At 39.0% G+C, this 19,739-nt stretch overlaps 1 protein-coding gene across 1 annotated transcript in view; it reads left to right on the top strand.

Annotated features, from left to right (window-relative positions):
- The first annotated feature begins 219 nt into the window (after positions 1-219).
- Positions 220-19,739, top strand: part of LOC145241482 (bublin coiled-coil protein-like) — a 37,812-nt gene continuing 18,292 nt past the window's right edge. The window contains exon 1 of the mRNA XM_080104477.1: positions 220-402. Within this exon, the coding sequence (XP_079960603.1) occupies positions 255-402 (148 nt within the window). The 5' untranslated portion in view covers positions 220-254. The remainder of the gene's footprint in view (positions 403-19,739) is intronic.

Below are 19,739 nucleotides of genomic sequence, written 5' to 3'. Positions count from 1 at the left end.
TACGTTAGTTTTTTTTTTGTTTTTTTTTTCGATTTTTTTAAAGTTTTAAAATATTTGCTTCGCTTATTCTTATGTTTTGATTAACACCTCGCCCGAGCACACACACCTCTAAACACCCGGGCAACGCCGGGTACCCCCCCCCCCCCCCCGCCCCGCTAGTAAATAAATAAAAGTTCAATTATGCGCGCAAAAAAATTAGAAATTTAAGAGAGTTCATACGACATCAGCCAATCAGAGAGAGGACGACGTGGTGAATGATATTCAAGATGGCTGATGGAGATGAAAACCACGATAACAAAGACGATGAGATAAACATACCAAATCAAAATAACGGAGAAATGGATGTAGAAAATAATGAAGAAATTCAAGAACTTGGTGATATCGTGGAACATTGTAGTCAAGGTGAGGATCGTGGAAATCTACACGAGCACAGTTTGTCTTTATTTTTTCATCAGGTAAAATCGTGGTGTGACTTTATTGCGAGAAAACAAAATTTTGTGTAGAACTTTAAAAGGATTTATTACATGATGAATCTCTTAAGAATTAAAATATATTGAGAAACACATTTTAAATATATATATACAATAGGTAATGAATAAAGTTTTTCGGGTTTACAGCTTTACAGTTTTTTAGAATAATGAAGAAAGTGTTCGTTTCATTTTCGGATTGACGTTTCGCTTTTTACACCAATAAAGCAGTAAGCCCGAAAATGTAGTAGTAGTAGTAGTATTATTATTATTATTATTATTATAATAATAAGAAGAAGAAGAAGAGGTGGTAATGGTGCATAAAGGTCCAGCTAAGTTTCAAAGACATCGAGAGTTCGCACCCGCGTCTCTCAATTGAGGTGTGGAAGCACAATCGATACAATTTTCAATTTAATGTCTTTTTGGTAAATGTTAACTATAACACGACGCCGACCATTCTAGTTTGTGTTGTTAAGGATTATCGAGGCCGCTGAAAACGAATCTGGAATGTAAACCCGTCGCAAATTTACCGGTTGCATGGTATTGACCATGGGACTATTGTCAGATTTGCCGTTTAGTTGTACGGGTGCTAATGCACTTACTGATCCGCGCTATTTTTTAAATAGTATTTCCAAGTTTAATTTAAGTTTCATGTTTTTTTTATTATTATTATTATTCAATTGTAAGGTTAACGTACAGAATAGGTAGGAAACCACCCTCCCCTCCCTATGTTAAGAATGGCTTTTTAAATAATAGCGTTATTTCAGCACGGATCAATAAGTGCACGTGCACGTCACGTGTGCATGTGCACTGCATGAGTAGGTGTATCAGAATTTTTGACACTCCTAACACGAAATTGCGAATAAAATATTAAAAAAAACTCGGGTACTGGTCGCGATTAGAGTTCCCTGCCGAAGAACACCCTAAAAAAACACTGACTTCTTATTTTTGATTTTTTAATAGCATTTTCTTAAAATGAATATTAAAATAATTTCCCAACTTTTTTCATTTTTATGTGTTTTTAGATTTGTGTGTTGAATGAAACTACAACAACAATAGTTATGCCCATGAGTATACCAGTATACCACTCTGATAAAATCTGAGAAAGTCAATTTTGACCGTTTCAGATATGACCTGTTGGTTAGGCTTGCTGCTGCAGTGTTGTACTCTGTCCCGAAAATGTTCGATAACTCTTGGCGGTTCACAATTTACTATTTGACCGTCTAAGCAGGTTAGGGTTAGGGTTAATTTGATTTTATGCAAACGAAATTGAATAAAATACACCGTCTAAAAGCACGTGGTCGCTTTTTCATTAAAGTTTCGATAAATTTGCACGTTTTTTTTTTTAATACGCACGTTAAAGTTATTTCAAATACACAATTATTTAATTAATTTATTATTAATTAATTTATTTTTAATTTTCACGTTTTAATTTTTTTAAGTTCTTTCTAGTTATTACAAATTAATTAATTTATTTATCTTTATATTATTTATTTATTTTTATTTATCTGTTCAATATGAGAACAGGGGTTTGTATTACTGTACACATAGATTCGAAAAAGTTGTCAAAAAAACAAATATATAACAAATAAATGTTATCAAAGGCAAGATAAGTTACTTTTCTACCAAACTATATTTTTCGTGTTTTTATTCAATGTAATATATTGGTACTTATACAGTTTAGTGACGACATTAAAAAATGGAAATAATGAAAAAAAAATTTATTGTACGTAACTGTTATAGACTGAAGTTCTCCGAAAAAAAATTTCACTTCATTTGATCAAGTAGTTTTTTTTTTTTTTTTTTTTTTTTTTTTTTTTTACAGCGAAAAACAGTGATTTATCACGGCTACGTCAACGTGGCCATTTTGGAAATGTTATTGTAGGCCCAGGAATTCCCCAAGGGCAGGTAACTGCCGTACATAGCAGAATACCTCCATTTTAGGCCAATCTAGCCCTTTTTTCCCCCACCAGAATGAGATTTTTTTTTTTTTTTTTTGCGAAGACAGATGCCATTTTTGGATTTTTTTTTTTTTTTTTTTAAATTTGTAACAGAAGTAAATAAACGAAGTTTCGAAGTTATCCATGCGTGTCCAACTGCGCATGTTTCGAAAATAATCTCGTATAAAAATTCTTCAATTCTTTGCATTCTTAAATTTCTTTGCATATTCAATAGTATTCTTTTTTTTTTTTTTTTTTAAACGCAAAAAAATTGCAGATTTAAAAAAAAAGAAAAAAACGTAAAAAAATTGCAGATGTGTTGTGCGCATCTCAATATGGTGAGAAAAAAAAGGCTAGATTGCGAAATTTGGCCTAAAATGGAGGTATTCTGCGAGGTACATTTCCAAAATGGCCACGTTGACGTCGTCGTGATAAATAATTGTTTTTCGCTGTAAAAAAAAAACTACTTGATCAAATGAAGTGAAATTTTTTTTTCGGAGAACTTCAGTCTATAACAGTTACGTACAATAAATTTTTTTTTCAATATTTCCATTTTTTAATGTCGTCACTAAACTGTATAAGTACCAATATATTTATTCAGCTCGAAAAACGGTAATCTCCAAAAATACCGTTAGGGCTTACAACATGGCCGCCAGAAGAGTCACGTGATCCGGTTGATCCAAAACATGAATCGTGCAAATGGAAAACGCAGCCTTGAAAGCAAACTTTGACAAACAATCACAATTTGTTTGTATTTAATTTTTTGTTGATATAATGTTGTTAGAAAAATAGGCAAACTTTGAGAAACAATCTTAGGTTGTTTTTAGTTAAAACAGTGTTTATAAAAAGTATTTTATTCAAAACAAACAAGTGGTGGTCGACGGAATGCAATTGAACCATGACAATTTCTGGAATTGAACCACGACGATTCCTGAAATTGGAACTGCTACCTACCTCAGAGAATTACAAAAATATCAATGGCCCTTAACATATCACCCTTGTTCCTCGTGTTCATGACAATAACGCTATACTTGGCAAAACTATGACATTGTCTCGGCTAATGTTAGCAATGCTAGATGACGTGCACATATTGACATGGCTTGCACAGAGACGTCTGATAGCCAATTCATGCAATTGTCAAATTTGTGGGTCACTATGCGTGTTGGCTCGATATTCCGAATCCAAGGATGGTTGGAGATGGCGTTGCCGAAACGATGGATATCGTAATACAATTAGAACGAACTCTTTTTTTCAAAGAAGCAACCTCAATCTAAGAACCATTGTAATAATTATGTATATGTGGAGCATGGATTTTCCACAAAAAACTATGGCAACAGAAAGTGAGGTGAGTGCCAACACAGTGAGCGACTGGTGCAACTTTTTGAGGGAAGTGTGCACTCAGTACATTGAACAAAACCCAATTCAATTGGGGGGTGTAGATGAGACCTGGACCCCAAAAGAGGTTGAAATTGATGAAAGCCATTTTTACCCTCGGAAATATCACAGAGGAACTGTCCGACGTAGCCATTGGGTGTTCGGCGCCATCAAACGAGGCTCTAAGAATTGCCTTTTGATCGAGGTTCCAGACAGAAAACGTGAAACTCTGGTCCCTATAATTCGCCAATGGATCTTACCCGGGACTCGTATAATAAGCGATGGGTGGAGCGCTTATGCAACCGTAGCAGACATTGACTTTGGTATTTACAGCCACGATGTTGTTGTCCACGAAAGAAATTTTGTGAAGCCTAACGACGCGACTATAAATACTCAACTTATTGAAAATACGTGGATGCGAGCGAAGAAAAAACTTTGTCGTCAATTCGGTACATCAAGGGCTCTCTTCACTTCATATTTAAATGAATTTATGTGGCGTGAAAGAGTCGGCCCAAATAAATTTTGTGAGCTAATTTGTTGCATCGCCTCCATCTATTCTGTCTAAATTTATAAAATGAAAATTAAAAATATAAACTGTTTTTTTTTTACATCATATTTTTATAACATTACATCTTAAAAAAAATGAACACCTTGTTTTAAATACCATTTTTATGAAAAACTCTGAATAAAATATTTTTTATAAACACTGTTTTAAAAAACAAACAAACTGTGATTGTTTCTCAACAAAAAATTAAATGGCCGTTCTAAATAAATTATTTATTATTATGATATTGAAAAACTGTTTTTGTACTTAATTATTATGCTTGTTTGTCAAAGTTTGCTTTAAATTTGCGTTTTCCGGTTTCGTAATACGGCGATTCATGTTTTGGATCAACCGGATCACGTGACTCTTCTGGCGGCCATGTTGTAATCCCTAACGGTATTTTTGGAGATTGCCCGAAAAACATACAGTGTTTACTGATGTATTGGAAAATTCAAGATGGCATCTGATTCTCTCTTTAACACGGTAAGTTTGGGAAAAGGTGTTATAAATAAAAAAAAAAAACTATACAAAATACTATTAAAAACCCGCCGAATATATGTCAACCTATGTCACGGTAACATATATTGAGCGAGTTTTTAACAGTATTTTATCTGGGGTTTTATTTATAACACCTTTTCCCAAACTTACCGTGTTAAAGAGAGAATCAGACGCCATCTTGAAATTTCCAATACATCAGTAAAGACTGTATGTTTTTCGAGCTGAATAAACATGTTAAATTGAATAAAAACACGAAAATTATATCCAGTTTGGTAGAAAAGTAACTTATCTTGCCTTTGATAACATTTATTTGTTATATATTTGATTTTTGACAACTTTTTCGAATCTGTGTACAGTAATACAAACCCAAAAGAAGTTGAGATCGACGAGTCTCTATTCTTCAGAAGGAAATATAATAGAGGGAGAGCAAAAAATGGAGTGTGGGTTTTTGGAGCCGTAGAAAGAGGAAGTAGTCGATGCAATCTTGCAGTGGTAGAACGAAGGGATCGGGACAGGGACACACTACTCCCAATTATAAGATCTTGGATCTGCCTGGGACCAGGATCATCAGTGACGGATGGGCGGCCCACGGAAGTATGCCCAGCAGCATGTATAGTCACGATAAGGTGCCTCACGAACAAAATTTCGTAAATCCAGTAGACTCATCAGTCCACACAGAAACTGTGGAGGGATTTTGGTCCCACATAAAAAGAAAACTAGGAGAGTAGCGACAAATGAGAATTTGTTCCACTCTCATCTCATGGAAGAGTTGTGGAGACGACGCGAGAAGGAGCACGCATTTCCTCGCATCATTAAATGCATTCGAGAGCAATATGCTTAAAACAAATGTTCTTAAATAATTATCATTTTATTCAATATTTTGTTTGTTCGTGTTAAATAATTTTTATTCAATATTTTTCATTTTTTAATGTCTATGCAAAACTGCACAAGTACCATTTTATTCAATATTTTGTTTCGAGAGCAAGATGCTTAATAAAAATGTTCCTGTTCAATAATTTTCATGTTATTCAATATTTTGTTTGTTCGTGTTAAATAATTTTTATTCAAAAACTTAAACAATACAATTATCATTTTATTCAATATTTTGTCTGTTCGAAATTAATTAATTGAAATAACTTAAAAAATTAAAACGTGAAAATTAAAAATAAATTAATTAAATAATTTTGTATTTGTAATAACTTGAAATAACTTTAACGTGCGTATTTAAAAAAAACGTGCAAATTTATCGAAACTTTAATGAAAAAGCGTCGGGTTATTATTTATTCAAATTCGTCTGCGTAAAATCAAATTAATATGAACGCGCACCTGCTTAGACGGTGTCATAGTAAATTGTGAACCGGCAAGAGTTATCGAACATTTTCGGGACAGAGTACAACAAACACTGCCAGGCTTGCTGTTTTGTGCGTTTTGCAACGGAATCTTCTCGTTCCCCGGTATTTAATGACTGTCATCTCTCGCTGACATACAATGCAGTTCATTTTTTAAGCAACTATCTTCCTTTCCTTAAGGAACTGATATGCGGATTCAAAATCCTTGGTCCATTCGGTTAGCTCTGTAAACATTTTGGAAAATAAAGTTGTCTTGTGTTGTAATCGAAGTAAATGAACAGGAACCAATTCCTTCCGGGCTTGCGGTAAGGAAGGGTTACGCATGCCGCATGCGTAACCCTTCCTTACCGCAAGCTGGAATATTTGTTTCATCATTGTTGTAATGAAAAAAAAAAGTTTCATTCAACACACAAAACTAAAAACGGTACTGGTCGCGATTTGAGTTCCCTGCCGAACACCATAAAATAACACTGACTTCTCCCTATGCATGAGCAAAGGACATGTTTTAGTTGCCATAGTAACTAAACGATCATGAATTTTTATCGACTTTTTTTAATAAGTTTTACTGTTTATGAATATTGAAATAAAAGAAATTACTACACATTAATAATATCTCACTTTTATCGCCTTTGTTTTTTATCACTTTTATCGACTTTTTCTTTTTTTTTTTTTAAATAGCATTTTCTTTTTAAATGACGACGTGTTTACTGTTTATGAATATTAAAAGAAAAATAATTACCAAACTGTCATGTTTTGCAAGGGACCCTTTTTTATTGGGGACATATTTTACTTGTCACCGTACTTTTGACTTCTCGTTTGCTGTGACGTTATCTTAAACTTTCCCTTTTTTTAATTCTTTCTCCTTTCTTTCACGCTAAATCGGCAAGACTGGAGTTTAGGTGGAAAAATAATCTCGAACCCTTTATCACATAAAAGGAACTAATTTCCCTAATCACCGGTACGTTACTATGTCAATAATATATAAACAATATTGGTATTTCAGAAGTTGTTTTTGAAAACAACTTAAAAAAAAAAAACGGTAAAACTATACAAACACCGTGACAGCGAATTAACCCTACCCCTAACCCTAACCCCTAACCCTAACCCTAACCCTAATCCTAACCCTAACGCTGTCACGGTGTTTGTATAATAATACCAAAAAAACAACTTCTTTTTATATTGCTTTTAATTAAAATAATAAAGGTTTTCGTAGGTTACAATTATGAAAAGTCAAAAGTTCTATTCATATTAAATGTCTTATATGTTCCGTGTTTTTTTTGTTTTGTTTTTTTTTACACAATGAATACTTTTTTAATGAAGGTGCTAGTGCAGAGAGTGCCGGTGCCGCTGCCGCAGTGCCGCAGTTGCGGCACTGCCGCACTATTTTTTAAATCGTATTTCCAAGTTGGGTTTGTATTACTGTACACATAGATTCGAAAAAGTTGTCAAAAAACAAATATATAACAAATAAATGGGTACTCCTGCAGTATTTTACCCACCGATTTCACGATCTTAGCCGAGCGTTGATCGACATCCGTCGGAAAACGCCGGAACATGGCGAGCGGTACGATACTCTATCAGCCAATTAGGGCGCTTCAAACGAACGCGCAGCAGACGAATAATTTTCATTGAAATTACACACATAGCGTTTCATTTCAGTTATTTTATTGTTCAAAGTAAAAATACACAGCCTTTCATTTCAGCTATTTAATTTAGCGATATCAAATCGCGGAAGGCTACCCGGTTGGGAAGGAGCTTCTTTCCACATCCTCTGAAAACCCTTTGCTCCCTACTTTGCCTCTACAATCAGTAGAAAATCTTCCAGTCGGAACTAAAGATAAACAGTAATTGTTGTCCCCCCCCCCTACAAACATTACTGAAAAAAAACAAAAAAAAAACATTGTTGTTACTGTTTAATAACGTTTTGTAAAAAACAAACAAAAAAAAAACATTGAAGTGTTTATTACTGTTGTTTACCCCCCCCCCCCAAAAAAAAAGCTATCGGAAAACAAAATGAACCAAAAAAAAAAAAAAAATATATTCAACAAAATAAATTTATTTTACTTTAAAAAAAACTTACGGTAAGTGTTTGTGATTTATTTTATCCAAATTTTTTGTATTAATTTTATCCATTTTGTTGTGTGTGTGTAATATCTTTTCCTTGTAATGTTGTTGCTATTCACATACTTTTAGCGTTCTTGCACCGTAGCTCCGAATTCTCGGCTTTCGTCGGCGTTAACGCCGAAAGCGTTCGTCAACGCTCGGCTAAGATCGTGAAATCGGTGGGTAAAATACTGCAGGAGTACCAATAAATGTTATCAAAAGCAAGATAAGTTACTTTTCTACCAAACTGGATATATTTTTCGTCTTTTTATTCAATGTAACATGTTTATTCAGCTCGAAAAGCATACAGTGTTTACCGATGTATTGGAAAATTCAAAATGGCGGCCGACTCTCTCTTTAACACGGTAAGTTCGGAAAAAGGTGTAATAAATAATAAACTCGACAAAATACTGTTAGAAATTCGCTCAATATATGTTTCCGTGACATAACTTGACATATATTCGGTGTTTTTTTAATAGTATTTTGTCTAGTTTATTATTTATAACACTTTTTCCCGAACTTACCGTGTTAAAGAGAGAGTTGGCCGCCATTTTGAATTTTCCAGTACATCGGTAAACACTGTATGCTTTTCGAGCTGAATAAACATGTTAAAGTGAATAAAAACACGAAAATTATATCCAGTTTGGTAGAAAAGTAACTTATCTTGCTTTTGATAACATTTATTTGTTATATATTTGTTTTTTGACAACTTTTTCGAATCTATGTGTACAGTAATACAAACCCTCCAAGTTTAATTAAAGTTTTATGATATGTTTTTTATTCAATTGTAAGGTTGAAGTATAGAATATGTATAAAACACTCTCCCCTCCCCATATTAAGAATGTTTTTTTTTTTAATATAACGTTATTATTTACGTCCGGATCGCTAAACAATACATAAATAGAAATAATAAATTATCAGACTTTTTAAAGTTTAAGTTTAAACAATATTTTTTTAATTAAAAATTGAATCGCGTGATTATTATTAAATTACGTGAGTAATTATAAACGATACAAATTAATATTAAACACGCATAATCTCTTGCAATTTATTATTTCTCTATTTCAAATTTAAATTTATTAATTATAAAACCTTCGGTACTTATGTATTTTTGTTACCGTGCTAAAAAAAGGTGCTTAAGATATCGTGGAACGTTCTGTTTAAAATTAAAAAATGTTGTTTAAAATAAAGAAGTAAAAAATGAGAGAAAAAAGATATTGTGAAAAAAAGATCGCGAAACGTTTTAAAATAAATAAGTAAAAAGTTGGGCTTCTTTAAGTTGTTTTCAAAAACAACTTCTGAAATACCTATTTTATTGACATAGTAACATACCGGTGATTAGGGAAATTAGTTCCTTTTATGTGATAAAGGGTTCAAGATTATTTTTCCACCTAAACTCCAGTCTTGCCAAGGAACTTTAGGTATTGTTTTGGTTAATTTTATAAAAAAATAACTCTGTTTATCGATTCTCGTCAACGAGACTTCAGCCGCTTGTTGGCGGGCCTTTCGAATCCACGCTCTTTAAGTTCGCCTGCCAGCACAAAGGATGTGTTGATTTCTCACGCCTCATGCCGCTAACATAACTGGGTAGGTTTCAATTTAAGTTTTTCTTTGTATTGTTTAAACTGAATTTACTCTTCTTCTACTCATAGAATAATGTGCTTTCATGTAATAAGCAAGTTATTTAGACTGACGTTATTCTTATTGGGGCAATATTTGAAGTATGCTAAATTCTTTTAGCATTTCGGTTCTCTGCAACTATATTTGTTGGCTAGGTCGAGTGCCCCCATTTGGGAAACTGGTTTCCCCCCCCCCCCCCCGCATTGAACCGACCTTGAGTCAATTTCTCCCTCATAGGGAGGCGAGCAACAAGTTATTTATTTCGTGAACTACCAGTTGAAAGGGATTTGGAAGCCTTTAAACTGTCAACCGTGAATGATTATGCCTGTGCTTTCTCGCGGTTTTACCTAATATTATTTCTTCACTTAAGGATTTAAATTTATTTGTTTTCCTTGCCTTTCTTAATAATCTTCCTTCCCTTTTTTATCTTATAGTTTTCTCATTTGTTGCTAAGTTCACGTGTTCGTTTATTTTTCATGCCTTCCAGTCTCTTTACTCATTGCAGTAACATTATTTTATCTAAGTATATTCTATCATGTCTAGAACAGTTTACCATTCCTTACATCTACGCCAGTATCGACACGGTCGTGCAAGATTTCTTCAATCCTTCTCTTCCTTGCCTAGTTACATGCAGCCCTTTCTCTCTCGCGCTCTTTCATGTCTTTCAGTTACATGCAACCCTTTCTCTCTCGCTCTCTTACATGTCTTTCAGTTACATGCAGCCCTTTCTCTCTCGCTCTCTTACATGTCTTTCAGTTACATGCAGCCCTTTCTCTCTCGCGCTCTTTCATGTCTTTCAGTTACATGCAGCCCTTTCTCTCTCGCTCTCTTACATGTCTTTCAGTTACATGCAGCCCTTTCTCTCTCGCTCTCTTACATGTCCTTTCCGTCACAGTAAACTCTTACTTTGTTATTTCTGTTTTATTTTCAGGTTTTTTACCTAATTCACCAATAAATACTCGTACTTTCCCCTAACGAAATGCGTCTGTTTGTTTTTTGGTGGGTTTGAGTTAACTGGCTGTCTGAAACAAGGTGTCGACAGGCATTTTGCCGAAGGCAGCACATAAACATTTATTAATAAAAAAATGGGTGCTAGTGCACTTATGATCCGCGCTATATTTTAAATCGTATTTCTAAGTTTAATTAAAGTTTAATGTTTTTTATTCAATTGTAATGTAGAGACTTTTTTTTTATTTTTTTTTTTTTTTACTGTTTATGAATATTGAAATACAAGAAATTACCGTGCTGAAATAACGTTAGGTACTTATACAGTTTAATGACGACATTAAAAAATGGAAATATTGAAAAAAAATTTTTTTGTACGTACCTGTTATAGACTGAAGTTCTTCGAAAAAAAATTTCACTTCATTTGATCAAGTAGTTTTTTTTTACAGCGAAAAACAATTATTTATCACGACGACGTCAACGTGCCCATTTTGGAAATGTACCTAGCAGAATACCTCCATTTTAGGCCAGATTTCGCAATCTAGCCTCTTTTTTTTTCGCCAGAATGAGATGCGCACGTACATCTGCAATTTTTTTCCGTTTTTTTTTTTAATTTTTAAAGCAGAATACTATTGAATATGCCAAGAAATTGAAGAATGCAAAGAACTGAAGAATTTTTTACGCGATTATTTTCGAAACATGCGCAGTAGTGTTTACCGATGTATTGGAAAATTCAAAATGGTGCCCGACACTCTCTTTAACATGGTAAGTTTGGGAAAAGGTGTTATAAATAATAAACTACACAAAATACTATTTAAAAAACACCGAATATATGTCAACTTATGTCACGGTAATATATATTGAGCGAATTTCCAACAGTACTTTGTCTAGTTTATTATTTATAACGTCTTTTCCTGAAGTTACTGTGTTAAAGAGAGACTCTGGCGCCATTTTGAATTTTCCAATACATCGGTAAACACTGTATGCTTTTCGAGCTGAATAAACATGTTACATTGAATAAAAACACTAAAAACATATCCATATACAGTAATACAAACCCTAAGTTTTTTTTTTTAAATTCGAAAATTTCGGTTGCATATTTCTAATTTTTCTAATATTTTATTCTTTTTATTTTCTTCTGTTACAAATTAAAAAAAAAGAAAAAAAAAAAACACTCCAAAAATGGCATCTGTCTTCGCAAAAAAAAAAAAAAAAAAAAAAATTCTCATTCTGGTGGAAAAAAAAGGGCTAGATTGGCCTAAAATGGAGGTATTCTGCTACATAGGGCAGTTACCTGCCCTTGGGGAAAGTTACCTGCCCTTGGGTAATTCTTGGGCGCTGCAATAACATTTCCAAAATGGCCACGTTGACGTAGCCGTGATAAATAATTGTTTTTCGCTGTAAAAAAAAAACTACTTGATCAAATGAAGTGAAATTTTTTTTCGAAGAACTTCAGTCTATAACAGGTACGTACAAAAAAAAATTTTTTTCAATATTTCCATTTTTTAATGTCGTCATTAAACTGTATAAGTACCTAACGTTATTATTTAAAAAGCCATTCTTAACATGGGGAGGGTGTTTTGTACCTATTCTCTACTTTAACCTTACAATTGAATAAAAAAAAAAAATTAAACTTTAATTAAACTTAGAAATACGATTTAAAATATAGCGCGGATCATAAGTGCACTAGCACCCATTTCTTTATTTTACAAAGGCGATAAAAGTGAGATATTATTAATAAATGTGTAGTAATTTCTTTTATTTCAATATTCATAAACAGTAAAACTTATAAAAAGTCGATAAAAATTCAGGATCGTTTAGTTACTATGGCAACTAAAACATGTCCTTTACTCATGCGTGTTTTTTTATGGTGTTCGGCAGGGAACTCAAATCGCGACCAGTACCAAAATGTTCTTACATATTTAATTGGAGCTCATATTATTAGAACATAATTAGCTTAACTAGAGCTATTCGGTTATCAGAATATATCATTTTGAAGCAATCCAGCGTTACTTTTGGTCAAATTTTAAAAGTGCACACGTTAAATATTTGTTTTTCAATTATATATTGAAAAACAAGTATGTAACGTGTGCACTTTTATCCATTACCTTAGTTATTAACAGTGAATTAAAGTGTTTTGTTTTAAAAAAAATAAAAATAAAAATAAAAAAATAATGTGAAATATTATTTTGCTTCACGTGTGCGAGCAGTACCACCACACACGCACACTCCCAATAATATTTTTTTTTTTTTTTTTTCAGCGGATTATAATTAAATGGACACAAATCTACCCAATTATATATAATATATATATATATATATATAAATACAAAATCGATATTTACATATTTGTAGGAGGTGCTCAGTTTCTAGTTAAGTTCCTATTTACTTGCCTTCCCACGAGGACAGGTGTTGCGGGGGCCGGTCGTCCGGAGACAATCGACCCAACAACTAACAAAATAGACACAGGCAAAAAAGTGAACAGCATTAAAGGCAAAGAAGAATGACAGACACAGGTTGTTTGGTTTAAAGACGAGGGTTCACCTTTTATTTTGAATAGAAACAAAAATCGTTCAATCTGGGTGCTGGTCGCCTGGAAGGTCGCACGTCACTGGAGGCAAGGTCTGGAGGTCCGGACTGGTATTCTGGACGTAGTGTGGTTCAAAGGATGCTCGCTGGGTATGGAATGGTCAGCTGGGCGTCAGGGCGATCCAGAACGCAGGGTAACACTGAGAGCTTGGGGGTCAGTGTTGAGGAACAGACAACACCAAGAACGGAGGGATCAGTGTTCGGAACGGACGACCGGTAGGGAGCCAGGTAGCGGACCAGAGGTGCAAACGAGGTAGCGAACCAGAGGTGCAAGCAAGGTAGCGGACCCGAGGTGCAAGCGAGGTAGCGGACCCGAGGTGCAAGGTAGCGGAGATGCGGGTGCAGTGCAGGAAGCTGAGGCTGCAGGCAGGAGATTCAGGTGCAGTGCAGGAAGCTGAGGCTGCAGGCAAGAGATGCAGGAAGCTGGAGGCTGCAGGCAGGAGGTGCTAACAGAGTAAACAAAGTGGTAGGTCTTTCGTAGGAACCTAGCCCTGACAAGGGCTCTTTGAATTACTGCTGTCGCTGCTTCGGCACTGGTTCTGGTGTGTTTCCTGACTGCTACTGCATGAGATCCTTCGGCTAGTGAGTGGATCTCCAATTCAGGGGACTCGTAGCCCCCTAGCCGCATTGACTTATTTAGTGTTCTGCGCCGGACCTGGCATTATCTACTGCCAGGCCCTTATTTGGGGTCCAGAGACACTTAGGCATGAAGCCCGTAGGGGGAAATGGAGGTCGAGGGTCATTCTAAACTAAAGCTAGGTCTTTGAAGACTTTATTAAAATCCCTATACTAAGACACTATTTTTTATAATATCATTCTTACCATGGAGTTTATCTACTTAAAAATCTCCCCAGCGTATGAGTTGGCATTTTAACTGAAAGAAATAAATGTTTTTTATTCAACAAATCAAAATCATATGTACAAACAAAAGCAGAAAAAATTGTAAAACTAAAATACTAAGATGAGGGATGAGATGATGGGGAGGGGGGCAAACTAAGATACACCCAAAAAGAAAGAAAAAGAAAACAAATTAACAAAATGCCTATGGGGTCGGGTTAGTAAGGGATCCCCCCAACCTATTTCTAAATATGGAGCGCCTACTGTCTTTCGGTCCCGAAGGTCGGAAGCAAGCAGGTCGTTCCCTAGTGGGGAGTGGGGGACCTAGGGACGATATTTGAAAAATAAGTTAGATAGGGATGCGTAACATAGGGACTGGGCGGCGTCTTCCAAGATAGATGTACGTATAGGGGCAACAGACCGAGGACAAAACAAAGGGTGGACTGGGCATCTTTTGGAAGCTCTCCTATTGCCGATAAAATTAATATCAGGGACAGGATCAACTTTCACACTTGCCCTAGTCTAGTATCTAATAAAGAAATCTCCACTCGTAGTGGTTAGGACCTAACTATCCTACTTTATGACTTTTGTTTGGGGCTGGGTTCCGTAGAACCTTAGCACCGCCTGACAGATACTGCTAGGGTGGGAAAACAAACTTAAACCTAGCGCCTCGTCGGATGCACAAACTAGTGTTGTGCACCCATCTCCTATCAAAGTCTATGCGGTGCAATCTTTTCCAATCGCATCTGATCTTTACTTTAAGTTGGTGTTTAAAGCGACCAACCAGATCCCGATCCGAAACAGATTGCTCCTTATAGACAATGTCAAGACGTGAAATCCACGTCACTAATCTAGCTACTGCTAGGATCGCTAGAAACACCAATCGTCTCTACCCAGTAAACGGCGGACCATGTTGTCGACGACATACGCCAAATCAAGTGGCACCAACCGCTCGGGGTCAATGTGAGCCATTACCCTTCCGACGTACTCCCAGAGCCTTCGAACTCCGCTGCAAAGAAAAAAGGCATGCTCCCTCGTTTCATCTTCGTCTTCCTCGCAGCAGGGGCAGAAAGGAACGTATTCATCCCCTCTGCAGTCTCCGGCAAGTACACCGAAAAGTGGCAGCGCATTCCGGACTAGCCTCCATGTGAGTGAAAACTCTGAATTATTTAAAAAGCTACTGGCTGGCGCCCAATTCCACTGAGAGAGGACCTCCTCCCTCGACATGTGCAGCCGCTCAACCAGCGGATCTTTTGCGGTCCCCACTACTAAATCCCGATACAGTCTCCTCCTAGGCCGTGCTAGGTCACTGGACCTCGGCAATGCCCTAAGGGCGGCTCGGCATTCGGAGAGGAACCGCCGTTCCCCCACCGGTCTTCTGCGACCTTCGGCGGCAGGGGAGGGTATGAGCTGTGGGAAAGCGTGCTCCACAACTGGTACCCAGTGCAATTCCTCAAGCAGTGTCCGACTTAGGAACGCCAATCTTTCGGCGTGCTTATGACTTAACAAGTCAGGCATTCCCAAGCCTCCATCGCTGAGTTTCTGTGTACAGACCCGTCTACGGACATACAACTTTCCCCCTTTCCAGAGGAGTCTGAAAAGGAGTCGCTCCAAAGCCTTACAGCGGTCCGCAGGCAAAGGAAGTACTGACAAGCGGTAAAGGATCAACGGAAAGACGTAAGTTTGGCACGCCTCCGCACGACCCTTCAGGGACAAACCCCTGCGAATCCAAGTCCCCACTGACGATTCGACCTTTGTCTGTACCTCCGACCAATTTTTGTCCAGCTGGAGCCCAGGCCCGAACCAGATTCCAAGAATCTTTACCGGGCCATCCGTCCAGCCGAACTCACCTGGAAGCGAGTTTACCCCGGTCCAAGTGCCCAACCGCAGGCCAACGGACTTGCTGCGGTTGACTATGGCCCCTGTAACACTTTCATACTCATCGACCGCCTCTATCACCGCTTTAATATCGATCCTTCGCCCTACATAAACGGTGACATCATCAGCATACGCGGAAACCCTGGCAAACTTGCCGCCAGGTAGAGCTATCCCGCGCAGGACTGGTCTCGTCGTCTCGTCCCTTAACTTGCGAAGGAAGGGCTCCAACGCCAGGACATAAAGCAGAGGCGACAGCGGACACCCCTGGCGCACCGACCGAGAGACCCCGAAGGACTCCGACAACCTACCATTTACTTGTACCGCTACCGTGGGGTCACGATACAAAACGGAAATCCACTTGCGGAAGTCCGGACCAAAACCGGCGGTCTCCAAAACAGATTCCAAGAAACCATGGTCGATCCTATCGAAAGCTTTGGACTGATCTAAATTGATCAGCGCGGCTCCTGTGTCGTCTTCTAACCCCTCTATGATCGTGCGCACCAAGTGCAAGTTGTCTTTAATCATTCTCCCCTTCACAGAACAAGTCTGATCCGGTTCGACCAAATCACCGATGACAACCTGCAGTCGGTTTGCAAGCACGCGGGCCAAAATCTTCAACTCTGTGTTTAGCAGAGTGATGGGCCTGTAATCATCTAAGTCCTCCCCACCATGCCGCTCCTTCTTCTTCAGCAGTGTGACCACTCCTTTGGTTACCTGCCCAGGGATAGATCCCTGGGAAAACCAGTGGTTAAACACACCCGTCAGAAGAGGAACAAACATGGGCGACAGCCTCAAATACAATTCGTAGGGCAGACCATCGAGCCCTTGAGATCTGTTCCGGCCAACCTGCTTCAACGCAGTAATGACTTCACACTCTGTAACCATCCCATCACAGCTAGCTGCTCGGTTCGCAGTAAGGCGGGGCGAGCCGGCTAAATAGCTGCCAAACTCCTGGCCGCGGAGTCTGGGTAGTTGGGTAAAGCGTTCCTCCAAATGTTGACGAAACCCATTGCAAATCTCTCGAGTCGATACGAGGGTATGTCCTTCAGGTTTTTCACCTTCCGAATGTACCCGTCCGAGCCACGTCTTAAGGCAGCCTTACGCTCAACAGCGTCAACGTTCACGGCTTCGTTAGAGACTCTTTTTAACCTAGCCCTAACTACTTGCCCTTCGTAACGCTCGCTAGCCAAGCGCTGAAGGTCCCCCTTAACTATGTCTATCTCTAGGGGATCCCCACCAGCCACCGCCCGGGTCAATCTATCATCTAGCTGCCTTTTGGTCCGTGCCCTAGTTAACGCAAGGCGTTGGCTATATTGTTGGACACAAAAGAGCCTAATGGTAGCCTTAAGTCTAACCCACCAGCTACTCCCGGTAACCGCCCCCACTAACTCCCGCTGAATTAGTGTTGTCAGCTGCTCCCGAAAGTCGTTCATCTCCAGTAAGGAAGCGTTCAACTTCCAGTAGCCAGCCAACCTAGGCCTATTACCTAATCTCAAACGGGCCATTACTAATTTATGGTCCGAATGACCTAACCAGTGGAACGTGGAACACGATAAGAAATCTATGTTGCCTCTTCTAATTAACATCCTGTCCAAGTAGGTACTTGAACAGGAGGCCACGCTACTTTGCCACGTCCACATCTCCCTCCCCGGGTTATCCAGACGGAACCTGTCGACAAGATCGCACGAGACCATCAGGTCAGACAGGCTGCTTTCACACCGATCCGACCCTCTATTTCCCCCGACCTTATCTATCTTGGGGTCCAGGATGGCATTCCAGTCCCCCATTAAAACTACTCGCTCCGGACCCGCCGAAAGGAACACCTCCACCTGCCGAAAAAAGGAAACCCTCTCCCCAGCGAAAATCCGGAACTTACTGCTTTTAACGGCAACATCGACCACGACCAGCCTTCCATGAGCGCACGCGTGAACCACAGTAACCGCCACACCTAGGGTGCGACTCACTAACACAGAAACCCCACGGCTAGCGGAATTGCCATATGCTGAATAAACGTCAAAGTCGTCCACCAGCACACTGCAATCCCCGGGCCCAACAAAGTGGGTCTCCTGAATTGTGGCTATATCTACCTCCAGGGCTATGAGATCCCTCAGCACGCGAGCAGCCTTGCTTCGAGATCTCATGCCCCTCGCATTTAAACTAGCTAGGTTTAAGTTTGCCATGATTGCCCTAACTAGAAGTATTCATCAAAAGCGGGTCTAAAGTCCTCGGGTGTTAGAACGCCGAAAGACTGACCGATGCTGCCAGTTAGCAACTCTGTTGTGAACTGACCTCCTCGGACCAGTCCCCCCACGTCTAAGGGAAAGGTTATTTTAAGGGCTCTATAAAGGGATGGGTGAACATAAATAGGGACCCTCCCTTCGCATTTAACAGCTATTTGCATTAACGACGGGTGTTCTTCGTCTACAATCTTCAGCCCCAGAAAAGCCAGTTTAGCTTCGGCAATCATCCTCCATAGCGCCTTTACTCTGGCCCCCTTTTCCTTTCTCAGGAACGTGATGAGCCTCGGTGCTTCACGGAAGTTGGTTGGCTTCTCCACTTCCTTTCCATCCACCTCGGTGAGCTTTTCCAGCTTCCTCACATTCTTCTTCTGACCTGCGCTGAGGTCCACCGGTCCCTGGCCTACATCCACCTCGCATATCCTCTCCCCGGGTAAGAAGGGGCGCTTCCGTGTGCGCTCGGTCCAGAGGGTGGTGGTGGTGGTGTTGATCGTCTCTTTTTCTTCACTGCTTTCTTCGGCTTCCATGTCCTCTGAGGACCCGGCTTCTATGTCTTCGGAAGTTCTGGCTTCAGAGGTCTCCTCGTTGGTAATAGGAGTAGTAGCGGTAGTAGTAGGGGGAGGGGTATTCTGCTCATCCATAGGGTCTGACGGTTGGGCAGGGTTTTCTTGGTCTTCTTCGTCTTCCTGGTCTTCCTTAACCTTCTTGCTCGTGGCTGTCAGGCTTCTATTTTCCGTCTTCTTTTCCTCTTCTTCTGATTCGGGGGCCAACTTCCTTTTAACTCCCGACTTTTCTTCCTTTGTATTCTGGTCCTTTGGCTTTTCCGGGGCCACTGTCTTTTGTTTTCCCTTCTTGGTCACAGTACTCCAGCTGTTAGATGTCTCCGCTGTTGGTGTGACTGCTTTCTCTGTCACTTTCACCGGGGGCACCGCTGTCGGCGGGGGTACTGGATCCTTCTTCGGGCAGAATTTTGCCATGTGACCTGGCATCCTGCAGCTCCAGCAGTGTGGCCTTCTGCCCTCGACAATTATGGACATTGTCCATTTCTCCCATGTTAGTTGGGCGGGGATTGCGTCGAAGCCAGCTCTGTTCACCCTCATTTTCAGCCTGTAGTCGCCAGTCATTATGTTTTTGGGGCCGCGTGCTGCATTCACTGCTTCCACGTCTCTGTATTGTGACAAAATGGCTCCGACTTGTTCTTCCTCGAAACACCATGGAACTCCCAGTATGGTCACCGTTGTCCGTCTCTTCTCCAAGTATTCCGGTTTGCACCAGATCCCCTTCCATACAGTGTCACTTTTGGATACTTTGATGGCGTCTTCTTCTGTGGGTAGCAGAACATCCCACATTGCGTAGCT

The sequence above is a fragment of the Euprymna scolopes genome, chromosome 20 (assembly GCF_053919585.1).
Source record: "Euprymna scolopes isolate OS-2025 chromosome 20, ASM5391958v1, whole genome shotgun sequence".
Lineage (NCBI taxonomy): Eukaryota > Metazoa > Mollusca > Cephalopoda > Sepiida > Sepiolidae > Euprymna > Euprymna scolopes.
Note: the sequence above shows the minus strand (reverse complement) of the source record. Positions and strands in the feature narration are given on the sequence as shown.